We start from the raw sequence: 19,917 nt of genomic DNA on the forward strand, positions 1-19,917 counted from the left end.
TTTCTGGATGTTTTTCCATTGGAAAATTTATGGCAAAAACATATAATAAAATTTAACAGTCAATCCTTACTACCAATTGAGAAAAGAAAATTAAGAAACCTAATTAAGTGGTGTTCTAGTGATATTTTTACAATTTCTCAACCACAAATATCTATGCAAAATTCTTTAACCTCATCGCCGTCATTCATCTATGCAATATCTCCAAACAAACAAAGCACAATCATTTTATTACCATAATTGTCTGGTAATGGAACTTAATGAATTGAAAACTTTAATTGCATTTACCAACCAAGATCAACTGATCAATAGGTAAAGATTTAAAATATAAAAACTTATTGCATATTATGTTCTTTTAACAAGTTACATAAATGCATCAACTATCAAGTAAAATGCAAACAAGAGGGAGATCGTACTTGTATTAAAAAAATATAAATAATTTATTCCATCTCAGTCACATGAAATTAGTTCTGCAATGCTTTTGTTTTCCTTTCACATATACCAATATTTACCAAAGTAAATGTCAATTCCCATATCATATCAGGATTCTTACGCATCATCTTTCTACACTATAACATGTTGTGAAGCTTACAGGAATAAAACTAAACTCACGTAAAAAATATAATCACCAGTCTATGGACTCCACATATGAACAACTCTAAAACATTCTTGACAATACTAGTTCACTTGATTGGAATCTGGTTTCCTCTGAAAGAAAAGTGAACCTAACAGAACAGCAATTCCAGTGATTGCGATGGTAAACAGGAGGCGTCTTGGTGAAAACTCCTGGGGTTGCCTCCTTGGAGCACCTTGGGCCCTTTCAGGTGGCCTGATATTCCTACAATAAGATCATAACCATTTATCAACAACATGCTAACAAACTAAGATGCAGGTAAAATCACAAAGAAAGCAAGAAGCAAGGAGAATGCGATTAGCAGTTGTGGCTGAATGAATAGATGAAAAAGCAATTACTCTAAGAAAGATAGATTACCTTGACACCTTGATACCTCCAGGGTAGGTGTAATTACAAAAACATCCCCTTCCATTTGCAAACTTACACATACATCCCTTGAGATTAGTTCTAATCACGATTACACCCCGTATTTTCTGGCGAAAGTTTACATAAACACCCCTTAAAAGGTACATTACACTAATACCTCCTCACGGGTGTATCGGTACTTTTAGAAAGGGCAAGGTTTGTTTTGTAACTATGCCTAGTATTAAGGGGTTTCAATACAATTTACTCCAAGAAATAAAAAGTGTACCTTTGAAATAAATTGTATGTCAAACTAAACATATGTTGGGTGCCTATAACCTTCTGATCAAATTCAAAGAATAAGATGGATAGAGATAAGAAAGATTTATAAAACTGTTTCAACCAAATGACACATTGGCAATGCTAAATTTTTCAAGAAGTTCCTCTTAGACTAGTGGAGGCAAATATAACCACTCTAACTCATGATATGCTGAAAGTGTTTACCTGACAGAAGCTAATTCTAATTTATGTAAGTTCAATATGATGAAGTGAACTAGTTTTAAGGGTTGCAAATGGAAAATGATATATAGGTAGTCATGAAAAAACTAGTTAAAGAATTGCATAATGCTTTCTGCTGTAGGTACTCAATTTCAAACAAAAGCATATCTACCTACATTCACCTTGAATCACTCCCCTGTCTGGAACTTCCAATCCTCCATAATATGGACTTTACATTGAAGGATGTTGTATTCAAGGAAGCAAAAGAACATCTGCAACGTTCATACTCACTTTTTTCATTTTCATGTTTAGACGAACTTAGAAGCTTTCGGCTGTTTTAGCTATGTTCACCCTAAGCATCAATCTATTATTACAAGCATTTTTCAACTAAACTACAGTAACAATTTTTACAATCAGGATTTTTTCATACCTTCCACACGTATTACAAGCCTTTTTGTTTTATCCCAGATAGTGACTATCTTTATATCTCAATAAGACAGATTTACGACAAACTTTTCGAATAGTACTTAAGAGAGAAATTGACTAAATAAATAACAATAATTTGTTTACCTTGAAGATTCTGCAATGTTATTAACACCACCAGTGCATCTGCTATTATGGCCATGCCTATCTCGGAGTCTAATATATTTATGGCATAAAAGGCATAACTCTGTCCGGTTCCCGCATACTTCCTGGATAAATGTGGAAGTACATTAAATTAAAAAAAATTATCTTAAAATAATAAGAACATACTACCTGGTGCTCCAACAAATCAATTGCAGGTAGTGGAAACTCGCAATATTCACATGTCACAATCCTTTGCGGGCAATTTTCTCCTTTGTGAACATCTAAAATGTTACGATCCATTGTCTCACTACAAAGAGAACAAGATACCTGCCAAGTAATTGGAGTCACTGCAGATAAGGATCAACTTGTAAAAACTACCAAACATATCCATGCATATCTGTTCATGATACCCAACAACAAAAAAGATACACTAACACTATATATACCAAACAAAAAAAGCAAACCAACACACTAGATAATGCAAGAAATAACAAAATCAAGAAGCGGAATGTGAAGATTATGAGATCCATCATAAGAAAAGATGATTATTTAGTGAAACGGAATATCACCTGTTGATTTTAACTTAACTTTTATCATTTTGTAAGTTTTACCCATTAACAGTATTTTAGTATTTTCAGCATTATGGTGATTTCATCAGTTTGGAGTCTCAGTAGCTAGGATTAGGATAAGAATAATAAGGGTGAAGTCAATACATAATATTGACATTTTATCTCAAGTGAATGAAATATTACTAATAATAAATAGTGCTTCTGTGAATTTGCTTCACCCATACAGTAATTAATTTGGCATTTGTGGGACTTCCTTGCTTAAGTGGGTAAGACATTCTTCTACCTTTTTTAACTCTATTTTTCTTCTCTTCTTATCTTTCTTTCCATGCAATTTTTTATTCCTTTCATATTACATCATTTGTTTGTCCTTTACCCCATATTTTACGTATGTTAAAGAGTGCATCATTATCAAAAGCAACAGCTCCTAGATAAAACCCACTTCCCCATAAGTCACTACTCAGGGATCAGCCATGAACAATCAGGTTGCCCCAACCCTGCACCAAGTGAATGCTCACACATGCATCTTAATGACAACCTAAATCCAGCAAGCATTTTATGGTTAGCTAGGCCCAAACCTATAGTTCATCATCCTCAGGTACATACAACCTTTGAACATGTATATTTCATTTCTCCCATTTTAGTTCATGAGTGAATTTTTTTGCCATCAAGTTGTATTTATTAGTTACTTAAGTTATTGTTGTTTGTAGCCAGACGTGTTTAGGAAATAAACTGAGCATGCAAAAGTAAATTGAAAACAAAATGCAAGGAACACGAATTGGAAAGTCAAATGGACAAAAAATTCAATCAAATAGAGTCACATCATTCGGAGGATATGATCTTCATGTGGAAATATACAGAAATATAAATAATTGTGTTACAGAACATTATTCTCCAACATTTGTAGGAGTTACAAACTAAAATTTATCACCAACTCTCACAAGCCTCTATCAAGAAATACAGGACAAGGAAAAAGGACACATAAAATGCATAATGTAACAAATAATGTTCTAGGAATTCCACAATAATTCTGGGTAATAGCTATTAAGTCACTCTCTTTTCTTGGTGAACTCAAGTGGCAGTTATATCTTAAGATCTTTGGCTGAGAGTTTCCGTTTGCCCAATAACTTCATGAGCGAAAACTTAACGGACAGAGGACAAAGTTAGTGTTTGAAGTGATATAACAAGATGCATATCAACAAAAACGAACAAATGAATACCTCAAAAAGGAGCTAGTATGAAATCTTGAACAAATCAAAGAACTTACCTAGGATTGTTCTTTTGTTGCCTGGACTTCTAGAGGACTACCAGCCCTCAAAAAGGCAGGCATACGGTGCATGCCCTTTGGAAGGCATGATCCCTAAAAAAAAAGGTGCAGGGGCTATGCCTCCCATTTCTCGGCTCATGGGTATCCAAAATTTTACGACTATAATATTATGTCATGCGTAGTGCTTTTATATGAAAGACAAATATGAAATGAAACACATTTAAAATTAGATCAGATAAGGATTTTTTATATGAACTAAATTATTGGAGAAGTAACAATAGACAAGTAGCACCATAGATGATGATACTATAAACTCGTGATAACTGTCGAAAGCATACCATCCAGGGAACTAAAAATCTAGATTCATGTACAACCGGCTAAAAATTTTTCAACTAATGCATGACATATCATGTTCCAACAAAACTAGTGCATCCTAGTAAAGACTCATCCACATCAAAACAAAAAGTACTTCTAAGAAGAAAAATAAGATATTCCTTAAAAGTCATAATATTCCTATATAAAGACTTTAGAGTATTATAGCAGATAGATAAGTTTGCATACCGGGGCATGAGTGCTTAGAAAATGTTCCTCCATGAACTTCTTGGGAATCATGTCACCACATACTTTACATTTTTCTAGGTTCCGGGAGCAGTGAGCAAAATGCAAGTCAATATTGGTAGAAGGAATTGCTCTGTCACTGCAAATGATAATTAAACTATAAGTGCAAGTAAACAGTGGATTGTGTCTACAAGGTTGTAAGATACATGTTTAATAGAAAACATTAAGGTTAAAAATATTATAATAAATGTTATTTGCAGGTGAAATTCAAGCTCCAATATCACAACTAGTTACAAGGGTCCTCCCACATTGATGTTATTTCACTAACCCCACCATCCCAGTGCAAGCTAACCAAACATTCAAGCAGCTTAGTGTAAAACATACACTGATATACAAACTAAGATTGTCACCTAGATTATTCCTTTATCAATCAACTAAACATGATAAGGTATCTACATAAAGAGGTTAAGATGACATATCAAGATTTTTCATTCAGTTTGTACCATGTTTAGCCAAAAAAAATATACAAACTAGAGTAAGCCCACCTTTAATTTAGCATCTTTTTCTCCAATATCATTAATGGGAAAGCAAATAACCTACCATGGTAGAACCACAAAAGAAAGATGAACTATTAGGGTTAACTTGTTGAAGGGGCAAAATAGCTAGCCTCCGCTCATTTGATTTCTCAATTTTCTGATGCGAATAGTAATATATTTGTGACAAGTAAAATCATGGAGGTGACCTTAGTATTGGCCTCAATTACCACATATGAACTCTAGACCCGATATTTCAGTGTAAGATGCTTGAACTGATGACACAAAAAAAATGAACCAATAAATTAATGAAAAGTATAACCGATCATATATGTGCATATACCTACACCATAATGGGAAGTGCAACTTAACACTACAATAGAAAAAAATATTCAGTCCATAACAAAATTATTTTGCTAACCTGACACAACAAAACCAGCTTTACCATATTAATGAATCAATTACGCATCTCCTTCAATCATCACCTTGTTATGCTCTCTAGCACCTTTTTAGCCACACAAAATGTGATAAAATTTCATGTACTCCATAAAAATAAACAAATGATGCTTGGCTAGACAATTTCCAACATTTCAACTAATTAGGTAAACTGACAAAGTAAAAGACCATGAATCATTTTTAGAAAAAGAGTAAAGAAAACAAAAAATAACAACTTACCAGTGGTTGCAGATGCTGGTAGAATGATCATCAGAAGCTCCAGCCATTGATTTCCCTCTTGAAATTTGAATGAAAAATCCTTGCCCGCAATTTTAAATGAAAAAGAAGCAAAATAACAAATCAAAAAGGAAAATAGAAAAAAATAATTAGGTAAACATAAATTCAATTTCCATCTTAGATAAACAAATTCAGAATTGAGGAGAAAGGAAAAAAGAAAAAGGATTTCCAACAATAATAATAAAAAAAATGATGAAAACCTTTACTCCAAGCTTTAGAACGATCAGATCGATTGGGAAAAATATTTTGTTCAATCTGTTGCAAAACAATATGTAAAAATCTGATATGAATTTATTATTCAAAAATGAAATTAGGTAGGGAGAATTTAGGTTTTATCAATATGGATAGACTTTTAGGGACCCCAAAGTACTCATATTAGTATGAGAGAGAGTGAAAGCGAAAGTTTGGTTTGATTTAGATTTTGATTACAAGGGAGTTCGTACGATTAGATTTTAGAGGTTGTTTGCATGCGACTATTAAGCTTATAACGAGAAAAAACAAATGCTTTATTTTGTACTCTCTCGACGAGGGGGCAAACAAATTGATCTCAAATTAAGTTTATAAAAGTTTAAGATTATATCCAAACTTATATTATAAAATTTGAGTCCATGTTCAAATTACTTTGAACCTAAAAGTTCGGGCTCAAACTCATTTAAAAAATATCGGACTCGGATCAAAACTCAAAAAATATATATAAAATAAAAGGTTTGCATTAATATGAATTCTATTGTTTAAATATAATTATGTTATATGAATATCATTAGTATTTTTGTATACAATATGCATGATTCATAAGAATATAATTATTTTACCATGCTAAGTGATTATTAATTAAAATATAATCCTTTTTTTAGTAATTTCATATTATAATTGGCATCAATTATGCAAATGATCATTGTCAATGTTATTGTATATTACCTTGTAAATAAAAATATAATCATATTGACATTTCAATAATATGTGATGTTATTAAGAACAAATGGGATATAGATTTAACTCTCAATAAAAGCTTAGGTCTAGAACTTTGTAATTTCTCCTTTTCTCTCGCATTTCAACCACTTTCTAGATGAGCTTGGAATCACATATCGATAGAGTTTTATAGTTTTATAGAGTTTTCAACCACTTTCCAGATTAGCTAATGACATGAACATCGCTTTTTAATTAATGTTAATATCGTAGATTATGCTATACAAATCTTGCCATATCTGTTTTCCCTCAACTGCCAAAGTCTTTTGAAACAAAATGTTGGAAGTTGACTTGAATCTATGAGCTTGAGTGGTCCAACATTCTCTCTAAAATATATGAAAAAATCCATGCTCTTCTCTCTCAAATGTCTTATTCCTGTCACAGGGTTTTCTTAGAATGATATTGTAGGACGATGGGTTGTCCATGATAATGAACTTCATCATCCTAGTGGCTCAATGTAGGTAAGTTTCAGTAGAGATTGTCAATGCTATTTCTCCTATAGGCTCCACAACACTTCCGTTCAAGTCGACAAATGGGTGTTCACTTTGTTTAGAATGCTAATGTTGATTCCAACTGCAAAAACACATTGAAGATGAGTATGTCAGCCGTATTTTCACCATCCATCAACACATTCTTCAATCTCAAAATTGGATATAGCTATCAACATAACTATGACATTATTGTGCTAGGCAACACATTCCTCCAGGTTAACATGACTGAAAGTAATTTCTTCGTCCATTTCATCGGGTACTGCGAGTGCAATTTCGTTACAAATGAAGACAAACTTCATAAATGCAACAACTTGAGTTAGAGATTTTTGAGCTGTCATGGAGTCAGCCCCTGCAAATCCACATGATATGATTTTGGTTACTCCTTTAAGTAGCAAGTTCTTCTTCCCTTGGCATTACTTCCTAGAGCTTTCTTCGTACTCTGAGATCCCCCTCTGTCACAAGTTTACAGGTCTATATTGTTGATTTTATAGGTGAGTATCAGCATATTCCCTAAGGTAACCTTGTGGAATTAAAGCTTCTATTTTTTGTTCTTGAGAAGGTAATAGGCCTCAGTATTTTGTACAATGTCTTTATGAAAACGAAAGTATTTATCATATTTCTAGCTTTTGTGATTGTATTTTAGCCTAGGTCATTCCACTATTCCTTGTTGTTCCCTACTATCATATTTTTGCTCTTAGGCTTCCAGTAGCATATAGTGTGTGAAACCATTTAGGGGTATATGCCAGCATCCATCTGCATTGCCCGCTTTTTTGGGGATCGATTTTGTTATCTTTCTTATTTATTTTCACTTAGTTGGTAGATCAAGCTTCAGGCCTACAGCTTCTTCAATTCAAATGTACTTCTTGGCCCTCTTCAAGTGTTTTCCAAAGGTCTTCAAGCTTTCCTATAATGAATTCTCGAAACCTACCTTTCCGCAAGTTCTACTGTAAGATACTGGCAAATGATTCATTATTTAGGTGGGTACCTCCAACACTACCTCTGAGAACCTCTGTATGTATTTTCTCAAGCTTTTGTGCCTGCATTAGACTATTGTAAAAAGGTATAATATAATTTTGGGATATATCTTGTTGATGAAGAAGTAGTGGAGAATATAATTGATTAAACTAGGCAAGCTTGCTTTGCTAGCGTGGTTTAGAATATTTTGCAATATCTCATGTTGCTATGATCCACTAAGTCCACCATTGCCATGAATTTGTCTAGGTGGTCCTTGCGTTTGCTAGTCGCTTGCCCAAACCCTACTTTGTGCCTTTCCCAATTGGGAGCCATAGGGGAAGAAGCCAAAGCTATCGACCTTCTCTTCCACTGTTAACATGTGTTGAAAACTTTCCTTTCTTAATTCGTCGTCCTCAGGAGCCAATATTGAACCTCAATTTCGATGGGGGAAAAAGAATCCCAAAGAATTAGCAAGATATTAGTCTATCGCCCTCTCTGCGTTTGGGTAGAGACATCCTCCAATAGTTTTCAAGTACTTTTTGGATCATTTGGACCATCTACGAAGGGCCTGCCATAAGCTAGCCTCTTATATTCCCTAGCAAGTCCTTGCCTTTGATCTGAGCAAGATGGAGTGGGTTAATTATTTTTTTATTATTAAAAAATAAATAAATTATATAAATATAATTTAAATAAATTATATAATATAAATATAACGAGCCGTGGATGCAATCCACGATTCGAATAAAAAAATATTTTTTAAAAATATTTAAGTCGTGAATTGGAACCACGACTTGAATTTTATTTTTTTTTATTTTTATTTTTGTTAGATTTTATATAAATTAATTATATAAAATTAATTTTTAAAAACATATTAAAGTTCAAAAAATCATAATATTAAAATTGTGTTAATTTAAAAAAATACAATCAAGTATACAAATGTAATAGTGTATATATTTTTTATACAATTAAAAAAATACAATGAACTATACAATTGCAAATGTTAAAAATGTTCACCCATTCCACAATTGCATCTATCACATTGACACTGAGGTCTTCTTATTTCCTCGCTCATATTTTGCATTGACTCATTTTGCGCCTCATTATCATCACCACCGGGATTAATGTCTAACCGACTTGATGTTGTTGCAGAACTAGACTCCAAATTATCACGATATGCACTGAACGATGGAAATAGAATTGGTGAAATATTGTATCATGGTACATATGATTGATTATACCAAGACTAAAGTTAAAATGTACTTGTGAAGAATAATCTTGTGTTTGGGTTGGCATATATAGAGCCGATTAAAACTAATCATCTTGAGGCGGTTGAGGCATCTAGTAATCTTAAGGTGGTCGGGGCACGTAATAATTTTGAGGTGTATATACTGTAGAATGACCAGCTATATCCACCCCAACATCATGACGTTCAACTGAAGATGGCACGTGAAATTATTTACGGCATATGAGAGAACTCAGTTCAAAAGCCACGCAAATACATGGGCCTTCTCCAAAAACATAATCCTAAAACTATTATCGAATGGGAACACAAAGCCTTCCAACCGTCAATCAGTGCATATGTGCTAGGATACATCTTTTGAGCCTTCAAACCGTGTAATGAAGGGTTCCAATACTGTCGCAAACTTATCAGTGTAGATGGAATCCATTTATGCACAAAGTACAGGCCCAAAATGTTGATTGTTGTTGTCATGGATGGAAATCAACAAGTACTCCCTCTTGCTTTTGTATTTGCCGATGAAGAATCATATTCATCTTGGAAGTGATTTCTTAGACAATTGAGCATACATATTATACGGGGGCGACATGGGATGTGCCTTATTTCTAACCGTCATCCTGGTATCATTAAAGCAGTACTTGAAAGTTCGAATTTTGTGCCACCTCACAGTGTGCACCGGTATTGCTTGTGACATGTGTATTCTAATTTCAGCAGTCGTTTCAAAAATATCGTATTGAAGGATCTTTATTTGAGAGTTGGCTCTGAATATCAATTCAAAAAATTCAATCGAATTATGGAAGAGCCAAAAACTAGTGGCGTTTGAATTCTTACCAGATTAACAAGGAAAAATAGACAGCATCTCATGATGGTGGATGCCGATGTGGTATTTTGACGACAAACATGCCAGAATGCATTAATGAAGTATTGAAAGGGGCTCGCCGCCTACCGTTGACAACAATAGCTGAGATGACGCTACAACAAACTGTCCATTATTTTTGTGAGAGGTTAGGGAAAAGTAGTGTAATGTTGGCTAACAACCAAGTGTGGACGAATTTTGCATACAAGATGTTCACACGTTGGCCACAAAATTCTTTTGAGCATAGCGTCACCAAATACCATCAGTTCCAACAATCCGCCTCGATTGTTACAAGACGTCAGAATGGACAGGGACTCAATACTCATATTGCCAAAATTGCGAACCGATAGTATTCTTGCGGCAAGTGGACTCAATTTGGTATACCTTGCAATCACGCTCAAAATGTATGCGCTGCATACATGATTAATGTTGCATTAGTGGTGAATGATTATTATGATTTAATGACTTATAGGAATACATATTTTATGTCATTTGAACCTGTGCTTTCCAAAGATTATTGGGATGTCCCAAAATTTGAGTTGGTCCACGACACTACTATTCGTATCTCTACGCGTCCTGGATGAAATCAAACATCACGTATTCACAACGAGATGGATTGGAGGCAAACGCGTGAAGGCAACAAGCCCAACAAAGAGATTCTTCTACACAATCAAATGTGCTGGTGCGGGATTGTCAAGAATAATTGTATAGTTCATTGCATTTTTTATAATTGTATAAAAAAAATACACATTATTACATTTGTATACTTAATAGTATTTTTTTAAATTAATACAATTTTAATATTATGATTTTTTGAAATTTAATATATTGTTAAAATTAATTTTATATAATTAATTTATATAAAAGGTAATTAAACAAAAATTTAAAAAATAAAAAAAATTTAAAATGAGTCATGGTTCCAATCCACGACTTGAGCATTTTTTAAAAAAATATTTTTTTATTCGTCCGCGACTCGTTATAATTATATTATATAATTTATTTAAATTATATTTATATATTTTATTTATTTATTAATAAAAAAAATAATTAAACCAAGAAGGAATATTTAGTGTTATTACAAAATAAATGGGATAAACGTTTGAACATCAGTACAAGCTTAGGTTTAGAACTTCTCAATCTCTCATCTTCTCTCAAGTTTCAACCCCCTACATCACATATTTATAGAGTTTTGTGACTAAGCAAAGTAGTCTAGATTGACATGTTATCCAAGTCTCTATGTGTCAAGGCTATATTTGACAGCTTTCCCAATGACACCCACATAACTTCATTTCACCATTTTCTTGTTATATGTCCTTCATTCATGCTCGTCATTAACCTTGATGTTGGAAACCAAGTTCCGTTTATACCACATATTTATTATATCATGTTATTGTTAAATATTACCATTGTCAAAAATACTAATTTTTAATATATTTATAATATTAATAAGGGAAAATGACATTTTTCGTCTCGTAATTTAGGGTTTTTTTACTTTTGGTCTCATTGGTTATGAAATTGTCACTTTTGATCCTGTAACTTGTAAAAGTAGCGACTTTGATCCCATTACACATTTCTGTTGTATATTTTAACGGAAAATGCCACGTGCTTAACACGTGACAGTTAGAGTCTTTACACTTTTGGTCCCATATGTTACAAAATTCTCACTTTTGGTTTCATAACTTTTAAAATATAGTGCATTTGGTCCCAAGCACTTAATGACCACGTGGATTAAACATCTAATGAAAATGTGTTATGGGACCAAAAATTGCTACTTTTTTAAAGTTATGGGATCAAAAGTTAGAATCTTATAATCAATGGGATCAAAAGCAAAAAGACCCCAAGTTATGAACGAAAAATGCAATTTTCTCTATTAATAACATGATATGGAATGACTAACTAGTCAAACTACATCTAATGTCTCCCATTAATGAGAAGCTTTAATCTTTCGGAAGTCAAAGTGTGATCTAAGCAATTATGGCATGATGATGGGATTGTGGCCACATCAAGGGGATTAAAACATTAATAAAAAGTTCATGAAAAGACCATTTTATCCTTCACGAAATTTCCATCTATATACACATCCTAAGAGACAAGGGGTGAGAGTGAGGATTCAATACTTATCTTACTTAATTGGTTAGTATAAAAGAAGCTCCCTCCCTAGTATAAAGGGAGGATTCTTTTGGGAAAAATACCTATTGTTGAAGGAAAGATTCTCGTTTGTTAGGAACTTTAGAATACGGAAATCATTTGTTACATATTTGTGATTGTAACCAATTATTCACTCAAATAAAATAGTAATTTCCATATATTTTTGTTAATTATTCTTGATAATTTTTACATAAATTGTTAATTGAACAATATCAATTTCGCACCATTTGTGGGAAACACACTATCACGATATTGAGAATACAGACCTAAAACTACACTATAAGAAAAAAAGAGTTTTAGCTACCATGCAGAATTTATAGCAGAAGGCCAAAATTCGTAGCAAAATCTTTTTGCTACGAATTTACTATGAATTTTGGTGGTTGAAAATATTGATGTGGCCAATGCTCCGCTAGGAACAAGATTCGTAGCAAAAGGATATTTGTTACGACAAATTCGCTTTTGGTACAACATGATTTTCATAGCGAATATAGTGGAAAAAATCACCACCTTTCGCTACGCTTGTCTAGTTGTAGCCGTTATAAAAGTACTTGATACGAAAAATTGGCTTTTGTAATGAGCGCAATTTTGTAGCTAAAGCAATGACAAAATCGTCACTTTTAGCTACAAAGCTCCAGTTGTACCTAAAATTTGGTTTTGCATTTTTGTTTTTACATTATATCATTGTGCTATTTGCAAGTTATTCTTCAATTATCGTTATATCTAAAAGTGAAATTATATTAAAACAAATATTAGATGTAACTAAAGGAATATTATAAGATAACTTGCTCATATTCAATCAGTATTTACACCAACATTTGATAACACATAACTAGTTAACCTGCATATCACTAGCATTACAAATCTAACAAGTAAACTTGCCAGAAAGTGCAATATCCTAACTGTAACAAGAATAAATTAGTAGCAACTGCATGATTGTAAAAGTGAGTCAAGGCTCTGAACGCTACATTGTTCTTAACAAAAGTCATTAGCCAATATTCTCAACTTGTTTCAGATGTCCAGGACCTGCAATAATAACCATAGAATCCAAATGAACAAAATTATAAAAAGTCAAAAGCAAAAGTATACCATATTGAATGTTGATCATCTTCACCATATTTACATCAAGGCTTACACCAACTAGTATTCATACACACCCAAAGTATGATAAATACCTTAAAAGCCTTTCCATAATCAACAATAATTTTTTTCGTTTTTCGATCTTTTACCAACCACCTGCAGTATAAATAAAACCCAAATGTATGTTATATACAAATACATTAATAGGATATCATATTACATTAAAACACATCGATGAATGCCAATCATGATACAAATATAATATTCTGAACAACTGTCGAATATCTTCTAATTAAAAAGTTCATCAAAAACTTAGAATAAGATTTGTTTCGAGTCTGATCAGATTCTGCTGCTCTGTGAAAGCTCTAGCATTTCTTTAATTCCAAATTTTATAGAGTAGAAGAGTGCCATTAAACCATTTCTGGGTTAAGGGTATTCTTTAAAGTCCTTGATATTGCTCTATTAATTTCTTATTTTATCTTTTATGTAACTCAAAAAAAATATTATCATTTTTACCAATCTTTAGTACCCATAGTTTAGAAGAAATTTCAAATTTCTTCAATGATGATGAAGCAAAGCATATAATTGTATTTAGTCAAGAGACTAAAATATAACATTTCATAGTCTGATTGAACTTACTAATCAAATTTCATAGTCTGATTGAACTTACTCTTTTTGACCATTTAGTGCTCCCCAATGGAGAAGTAGGTTGTCTCTACTACTTGTAGCTATAATATTTATTAGTGATACAGATCCTGAATTGGGGGGGGTCTAACATCCAATAATTGCACCCAAATATTCTTTTATTAATAGAGATACGTCTTGCGTCCATCACTGTAGGAGTACTATATATTGCTAATAAAATCTAATTTGAAAATAAAATTCCGTATCCAACAAATACCATTGATTCAATATTCCCTTCAAGGTGGAACTTCTTTGCATATACTACTTGAAAATAAATAAAAATCAAAGTCAATGAACATCTGAATGACTACCTCTATTGCTATCAGCATAGAGAGCTAGAACAGTAGCTAAAAGAATATATACAGGATCAGTTTATGTGAAATCATTATTTACTTTGAAGTTGTAACTGTAAACCTACTGAAGATCATGACATAATGCTTGAATACTATTGCCTGGAACGGATTAAGATAACTTTCATAAGAATAATGCAACCAAATAAAGACAAAATTAAGTTTTAACATTTTTTGCATTTGGTCCAAATGCTATAAAATTCCCAACTATCATGAAGCACTATCAGTAACAATATAAGCATCAAGATATCTCATAAATCATAGACGATTTGGAAGTTAGCAATTCCGGAAAAAAAATCTGGAGTAGCACTTAGCGTTAACAGAAAAATACATATGGGACAGATTAAAAAGGATACAAAAATCCTAGTTCTGCAAAATCCACTGAACATAAACCTAATGCTTTACTTATTCTGAACCTACAAAATATATTAATGACATTACCCCCTCATTCTGAGAAGCTATTTTCAGCGTCTTTGTTTGCCCCTCCGTCAGAAACCCCTCTCTGCTATCCATTTTCACCTCTTTCGAATAAAATCCCAACCACAAAAATAACAACACTATCATACAAAAACAACACCGATTTATTTCAAATTGCACATCCATAACTTCACACATTCAATACATTATTCTCGGATTTCATGCTTTTACCTGTTTGGAGTCATCAAACTCTAGTCTTGCCTCGAATCTCAAGCCACGAGAGGAGATAGTAACTGGAGAAGCAATCGAACTCAGATCTTCGCGACACGCAGAAACAAACTCGAGCGGCTGGGAACTGCGAGACAAGATGGAGGTAGCGGCTGGGAATGGCAAATGCCGTGGGAACGGCGGCGAAGATGGTGGAAACGGCCAACGAAAAGAAAAAAGGGGTTTTGAACGGATGAATTCTCAAGGGAAAAGAAAGGAAGTGTGATGAGATTTTAGGGCTTTGGGTGTGATTTAGGGAAACTTTCTTTAAGGGCAAGCTTGATGTAATTTAGGTTTTTAAAATTTTAAAAATATTTATTTAATAATTAAAAAGTTGGGGTAAAAATCTTTTCATTTTGGAGTTAAATTGTTTTGTAGTTTTTATTACAAATATTTGTTTAGTATAAAATACGAATCTTTTGTAATAAAATAAAATCGTAGGAAAAGATTAAAAAGACATCATTTTTTGTTGGAAGTTTTGCTATATGGTAAAATTTGAAGAAAAAAGCAACTTTTGTTATGGTTATTTAGCGAGCAAAAAAATTGGTAGGAGAAAGCATATTTTTTTGTAGTGCTAGAGACCTAGAAACGAAGGAAGTGTTAAGATAAGAAGAGCATCAACACATTGGGAGAGACCTCCCGCACCTGAAAAATGTAAACTTAAATCCACCCCCCCCCCCCAACCAAGAAGAAAACAAGATGAGGGGAGAGAGGTGAAGGTGGATTTATGCCTCTGGCTCCCCAACCACCCCTAGTTCATCTAATACTAGAGGCGCTCCAGTAAATGATAGAGGACGCTTTAACCCGTGCAGCCGAAAGAGCAATCTTCCATTTCATGGCAAATCATCAAAGGGAACCTTCTTCCCTCCGTTCTCCTTGCCGAGGCCAAGGCACACCCTCCGCACCCAAGGATAATGAGTCGATGGAGAATGACCCTCAAGATATGTTGTTGAAAGAGAAGAGTAGTCAAGCCTCCCCGCAGGTCCATCCCGTTCGGAGAAGAAAATGAGCTGGAGAGAGAGGAAATAAAACTGAAAGAAGAGAGGAAGACACTGCTAGTAGTCGAAGGAGAATAATCCTGCACCCATAATGCCTCCCAACAGCAAGACGCTACCCACAATCCGTTACCTTTAGTTGTCACACCAGCCAAAAGAAGCATGTTTCCGATGCAAATATTAGCAGAAGCCCTACCACAAGGAATGTGAATATGAAGTCTTGCAGAGTACGATTGGACAGGTGACCTGGAGGATCACTTAGACAAATTCCTTGCTAAAACGGATCTACTAGATATGAGTGGTGCTAGATATTGCAAGATCTTCCGCCCACTTTAGTTAGAAAAGCCATAGCTTGGTCAATCAATTGCCAACTCATACCATCGAGAGTTTTGAACAATTATCTCAATATTTCCTACATCATTTTTCTATCAACAAGAGATATCCCAAGACAGTTTCATACCTTTTCACCATAATACAAGAGGAGCAAAAAAAACTTGAGAGATTATGTACAAAGATTCTCAGAGGCCGTACTGGAAATCCTACACCTGAACTATGAACTACTGGCGAGTATACTCCAACAAGGGTTGCGCAGAGGGAGATTTAGGATATTTATCGGCAGCAAACCCCCAACGACATTAGATGATTTGCTCAAAATAGCAACCAAATACATATGCATCAAAGAGGCCATGAGACCAAAAGCAGACACAAGCAGCAAAAGAAAAATCCAAGAAAGGATCCTCGAAAAGAAGGAAAATAGAAGGACAAAGGCATATGCCCCCAAGTAATTTTGCAAGATACACCCCCTCAAGGCACCAAAAGCTAAAATTTTGACAGTGGTAGAACAATAAGGATTTGTGCAGTAGCTGAGGAAAGTGAAATACAATCGAAAACAATTGAAATTAGATAAGTATTGCAGGTTTCACAAAGACCACGGCATAGCACCAAGAATTCGCTATGGCCATGACTTAAGAGTCTAAACCATCTCAAAGCTCATAAGAGATCTTGCTGTCATAGTACTGATAGGAGACAGATTCTTTCTTGAAATTCATCGACCTCGCTACATACTCCGACTGCACTTGACAAAGCTTCAGATGACCATATCTCATGATACAGTCACCATTCTCCAAATCCAAGATACAATATTCTTATGCACGTGACTGCCATGATTGCTCAAATCCAAGGACTAATTCTATACTATCAAAACTAGGAATACCAGTCATTCCAACCAAGCCCTTAAAACTTCTATATCAAGATTCCTATGAGTCAGTTCAATCGATTGAATACCTTGCTAACTAACCCACTAAAATTGCAACCTACTCCTCCTACCAACAAAACACAGCTGCAATACTTAGTGCAAATCTGTATAGGACTGTCAAATTGCTCGTCTCGAGGTTCTCAACTTGGAACATTTTAGATTGACCTTTAACTGCCAAACCTATACGCAACCCGACTCCATGGATTTAACCTTTTGATCTGTGGGGCATTTTTTTGTGACATTAAATCACCATTCAATGTAAGTGGTAAACACAAAAAAATACATTGCCAGTATGATGAACTCTTATCATATTCATTATTTCAATATTATTTCGATAAAGATTGTCTAATAGAAAACAAACTGTCCTATTGGCTTTTTAATAACCTATTCCAACAATATGTCTTTGATATTGACATCTCCAAGGCTCAACCCTATGGTGACCAATGTCTTGGTTAAAAGTTACTAGCAAGAATCATGGTCTCAAATTTGAATGACTATAAGGGACTTGAGACTCGTAGGACCACTTAGACCATTTTTATGCCAAGGAAAACCTACTAAACTTGAGCGATGCTCGAAGCAACAAGATTTTTTGCACCATCTTGTTAGGGAAGGTGATGGTTTAGTTTAATCTATTACTTGTCGACTCCATTAATAAGGAATATCCCAAGATTGCATCTTACCTCTTCATGGTGGTCCAAAAGGAACATGATAGTTTATGATAATATGTGCAAAGACTTGATGAGATTGTAGTGAAATCCTCTCAAGCAAACCACAAACTCCACTCTAGCATTATGCAACATACTGAGAAGAGGAAGAAGTCTATTGTCGGAAAGTTGTTGAATACCTTGGATGAACTTTTGGCTCATCCTAAGAAGTATGTATAGATTGAGGAAGCTATAGTCCAAAACTAGAAAGTTCAGGAAATTGTAAAAATATGAAGGAGAAGAAACCTCAAACTCCAAAAGGAAGTAGGGAAAAAGATGCCAGGCATCCTATGCTCTCACTAGGTTAACATAATATCCCACTGACAGGCCACAAGGAAGAAATCTTGATAGTGGCTTAACAACGAGGAAGTATCCCATGAACAAGATGAAGGGCAACCCAGAGAGGTAAAAGTTTGACAAGTACTACTGCTATCATCATGATAGAGGACACAACATGGAAGATTGCTATCATTTGAAAGATGAAATTGAAAACTAATACAACAAGATTGCTTGAAGGAATTTGTTAATCATCATGCTTCAAGCCCTCAAAGTGAACTTCAAGGGTCATGTCCAAGAACAAAGTGGAGGCAATAAATAGAATTTAGGAGAATTGTAGCACCAGAGAGTTTCTTAACACTCGTAAAGATAAATAAATGATTGAATCCCCCTATACTAGCTTCTTTTTCTAGGTACGCTAATAAACTATTTTTTTATTATGCTTATTATTTTGCTAGAGGCTCCTCTCTTGAATGTGTATGAAAATACGAGAAGAATATATGGGCTCCTTGGACTCCGAAAGGTCTACCTTGAGGTCTAAGATATCAAAACTACACTAGAATTCCAAGAGAGCTCTCATGAAGGTTAAAGATAATAGAAAGACCCCAGGACTCCAATGGAGCACCTTAAGGTCGAAGATATTTAAAATACCTCGGGACCTCAAAGGATCCCTTGAGGTTAAAGATATAAGAAAAGCCCCATGATCCTATTACAACTTCATGAGATCAAAGATGTGAAAAAAGTCTAGAGACTCCAAGAGATCTCTCCTAAAGTCAAAGATACTAAAAGGCCCCAACACTTTGAAAGAATTCCCGAAGGTTGGAGATATTAAAAAAGGCTTTAAGATTTCAAGAGCCCTTGAGGTTAGTCACAATAAAAGTACCCCAAACTCTAAGAGAACTCCCAATGGGGTTAAAACTATCCAAAAAATCCTGTACACTAAAAACAAAATCCCTTAACGACAAATAATTTTAAATTACAATATCTAGAAGAACATATTTCTACTCAAATAGACTTGAGGTAAGATGCTTAGTGAACTAATTGGAAAAATGTGTAATAAGTGTGTTGGGGTATACTTGAATCACCATTAAAACTTCAAAGGCAAACTTCTCTTGCATGTCCCAATACAAGAAGATGGTTGCATTGTCCGAAAGAGGTGGTTAGAATGACACTATGGTGGCCCAGACACAACCAATGAGGACAAGTTAGTGCCTCTTCCACCCCATCTAGCACGGGCAAGGCACATATGCATCGACAAGCAAGGTAAAACTACCTCTATAAGCTAGGCAGAATTCTAGCAATTGGTAAATTTCATATTGCGTCACCCATCCTGCCAACTAGTGAGGCATCCTCAGCCTTTTTTACTTGATAGATTACAATACAAACACATCAAATAGGGCAATAATTTATACAAAGACAGACATATACTAGTTGATGGGAACTCCAACTTTGAGTTGATCTCTCAATAGAAGATTCCGCTAATGCATGACCTGACTCAATTATGGGATTAGATGACGAGTTAGGTTAACTATATGACAAGGTTAAT

The 19,917-nt window shown here is 34.2% G+C and overlaps 1 protein-coding gene and 1 long non-coding RNA gene across 3 annotated transcripts; both read right to left on the minus strand.

Annotated features, from left to right (window-relative positions):
- Nucleotides 1-470: 470 nt before the first annotated feature.
- On the minus strand, nucleotides 471-6,085 carry LOC105177184 (TRAF-type zinc finger-like protein). 2 transcript variants are annotated; one of them, XM_011100241.3, is made up of 6 exons: nucleotides 5,895-6,085; nucleotides 5,638-5,716; nucleotides 4,433-4,568; nucleotides 2,228-2,365; nucleotides 2,042-2,163; nucleotides 471-835 (listed from the first exon to the last, which is right to left on the minus strand). In XM_011100241.3, the coding sequence occupies exons 2-6, from the start codon at nucleotides 5,682-5,684 to the stop codon at nucleotides 676-678; spliced, it is 603 nt and encodes a 200-aa protein (XP_011098543.2). In that variant the 5' UTR covers nucleotides 5,685-5,716; nucleotides 5,895-6,085; the 3' UTR covers nucleotides 471-675. The 2 variants fall into 2 exon arrangements, with proteins under 2 accessions (XP_011098543.2, XP_088733808.1); XM_088877682.1 differs by having other exon boundaries at nucleotides 5,638-6,085.
- Nucleotides 6,086-13,095: 7,010 nt separating this feature from the next.
- Nucleotides 13,096-15,412, minus strand: LOC105177193 (uncharacterized). Its single transcript, XR_849034.3, has 3 exons — nucleotides 15,106-15,412; nucleotides 13,519-13,579; nucleotides 13,096-13,369 (listed from the first exon to the last, which is right to left on the minus strand). It is a non-coding gene; the product is annotated as an uncharacterized LOC105177193 (long non-coding RNA).
- Nucleotides 15,413-19,917: the final 4,505 nt, after the last annotated feature.

This window comes from Sesamum indicum, linkage group LG2 (assembly GCF_026168435.1).
Source record: "Sesamum indicum cultivar Baizhima isolate 11 linkage group LG2, ASM2616843v1, whole genome shotgun sequence".
In the NCBI taxonomy this organism is placed as follows: Eukaryota; Viridiplantae; Streptophyta; class Magnoliopsida; order Lamiales; family Pedaliaceae; genus Sesamum; species Sesamum indicum.

What these genes read in the sequence shown, in the direction of transcription:
- LOC105177184 (XM_011100241.3), bottom strand. Translation starts at nt 5,684, where the DNA reads ATGGCTGGAGCTTCTGATGATCATTCTACCAGCATCTGCAACCACTG. An exon ending in ACCAGCATCTGCAACCACTG is followed by an intron (nt 4,569 to 5,637) that starts GTAAGTTGTTAT and finishes TATCATTTGCAG; the next exon opens with TGACAGAGCAATTCCTTCTA. An exon ending in TTCTAAGCACTCATGCCCCG is followed by an intron (nt 2,366 to 4,432) that starts GTATGCAAACTT and finishes ATTACTTGGCAG; the next exon opens with GTATCTTGTTCTCTTTGTAG.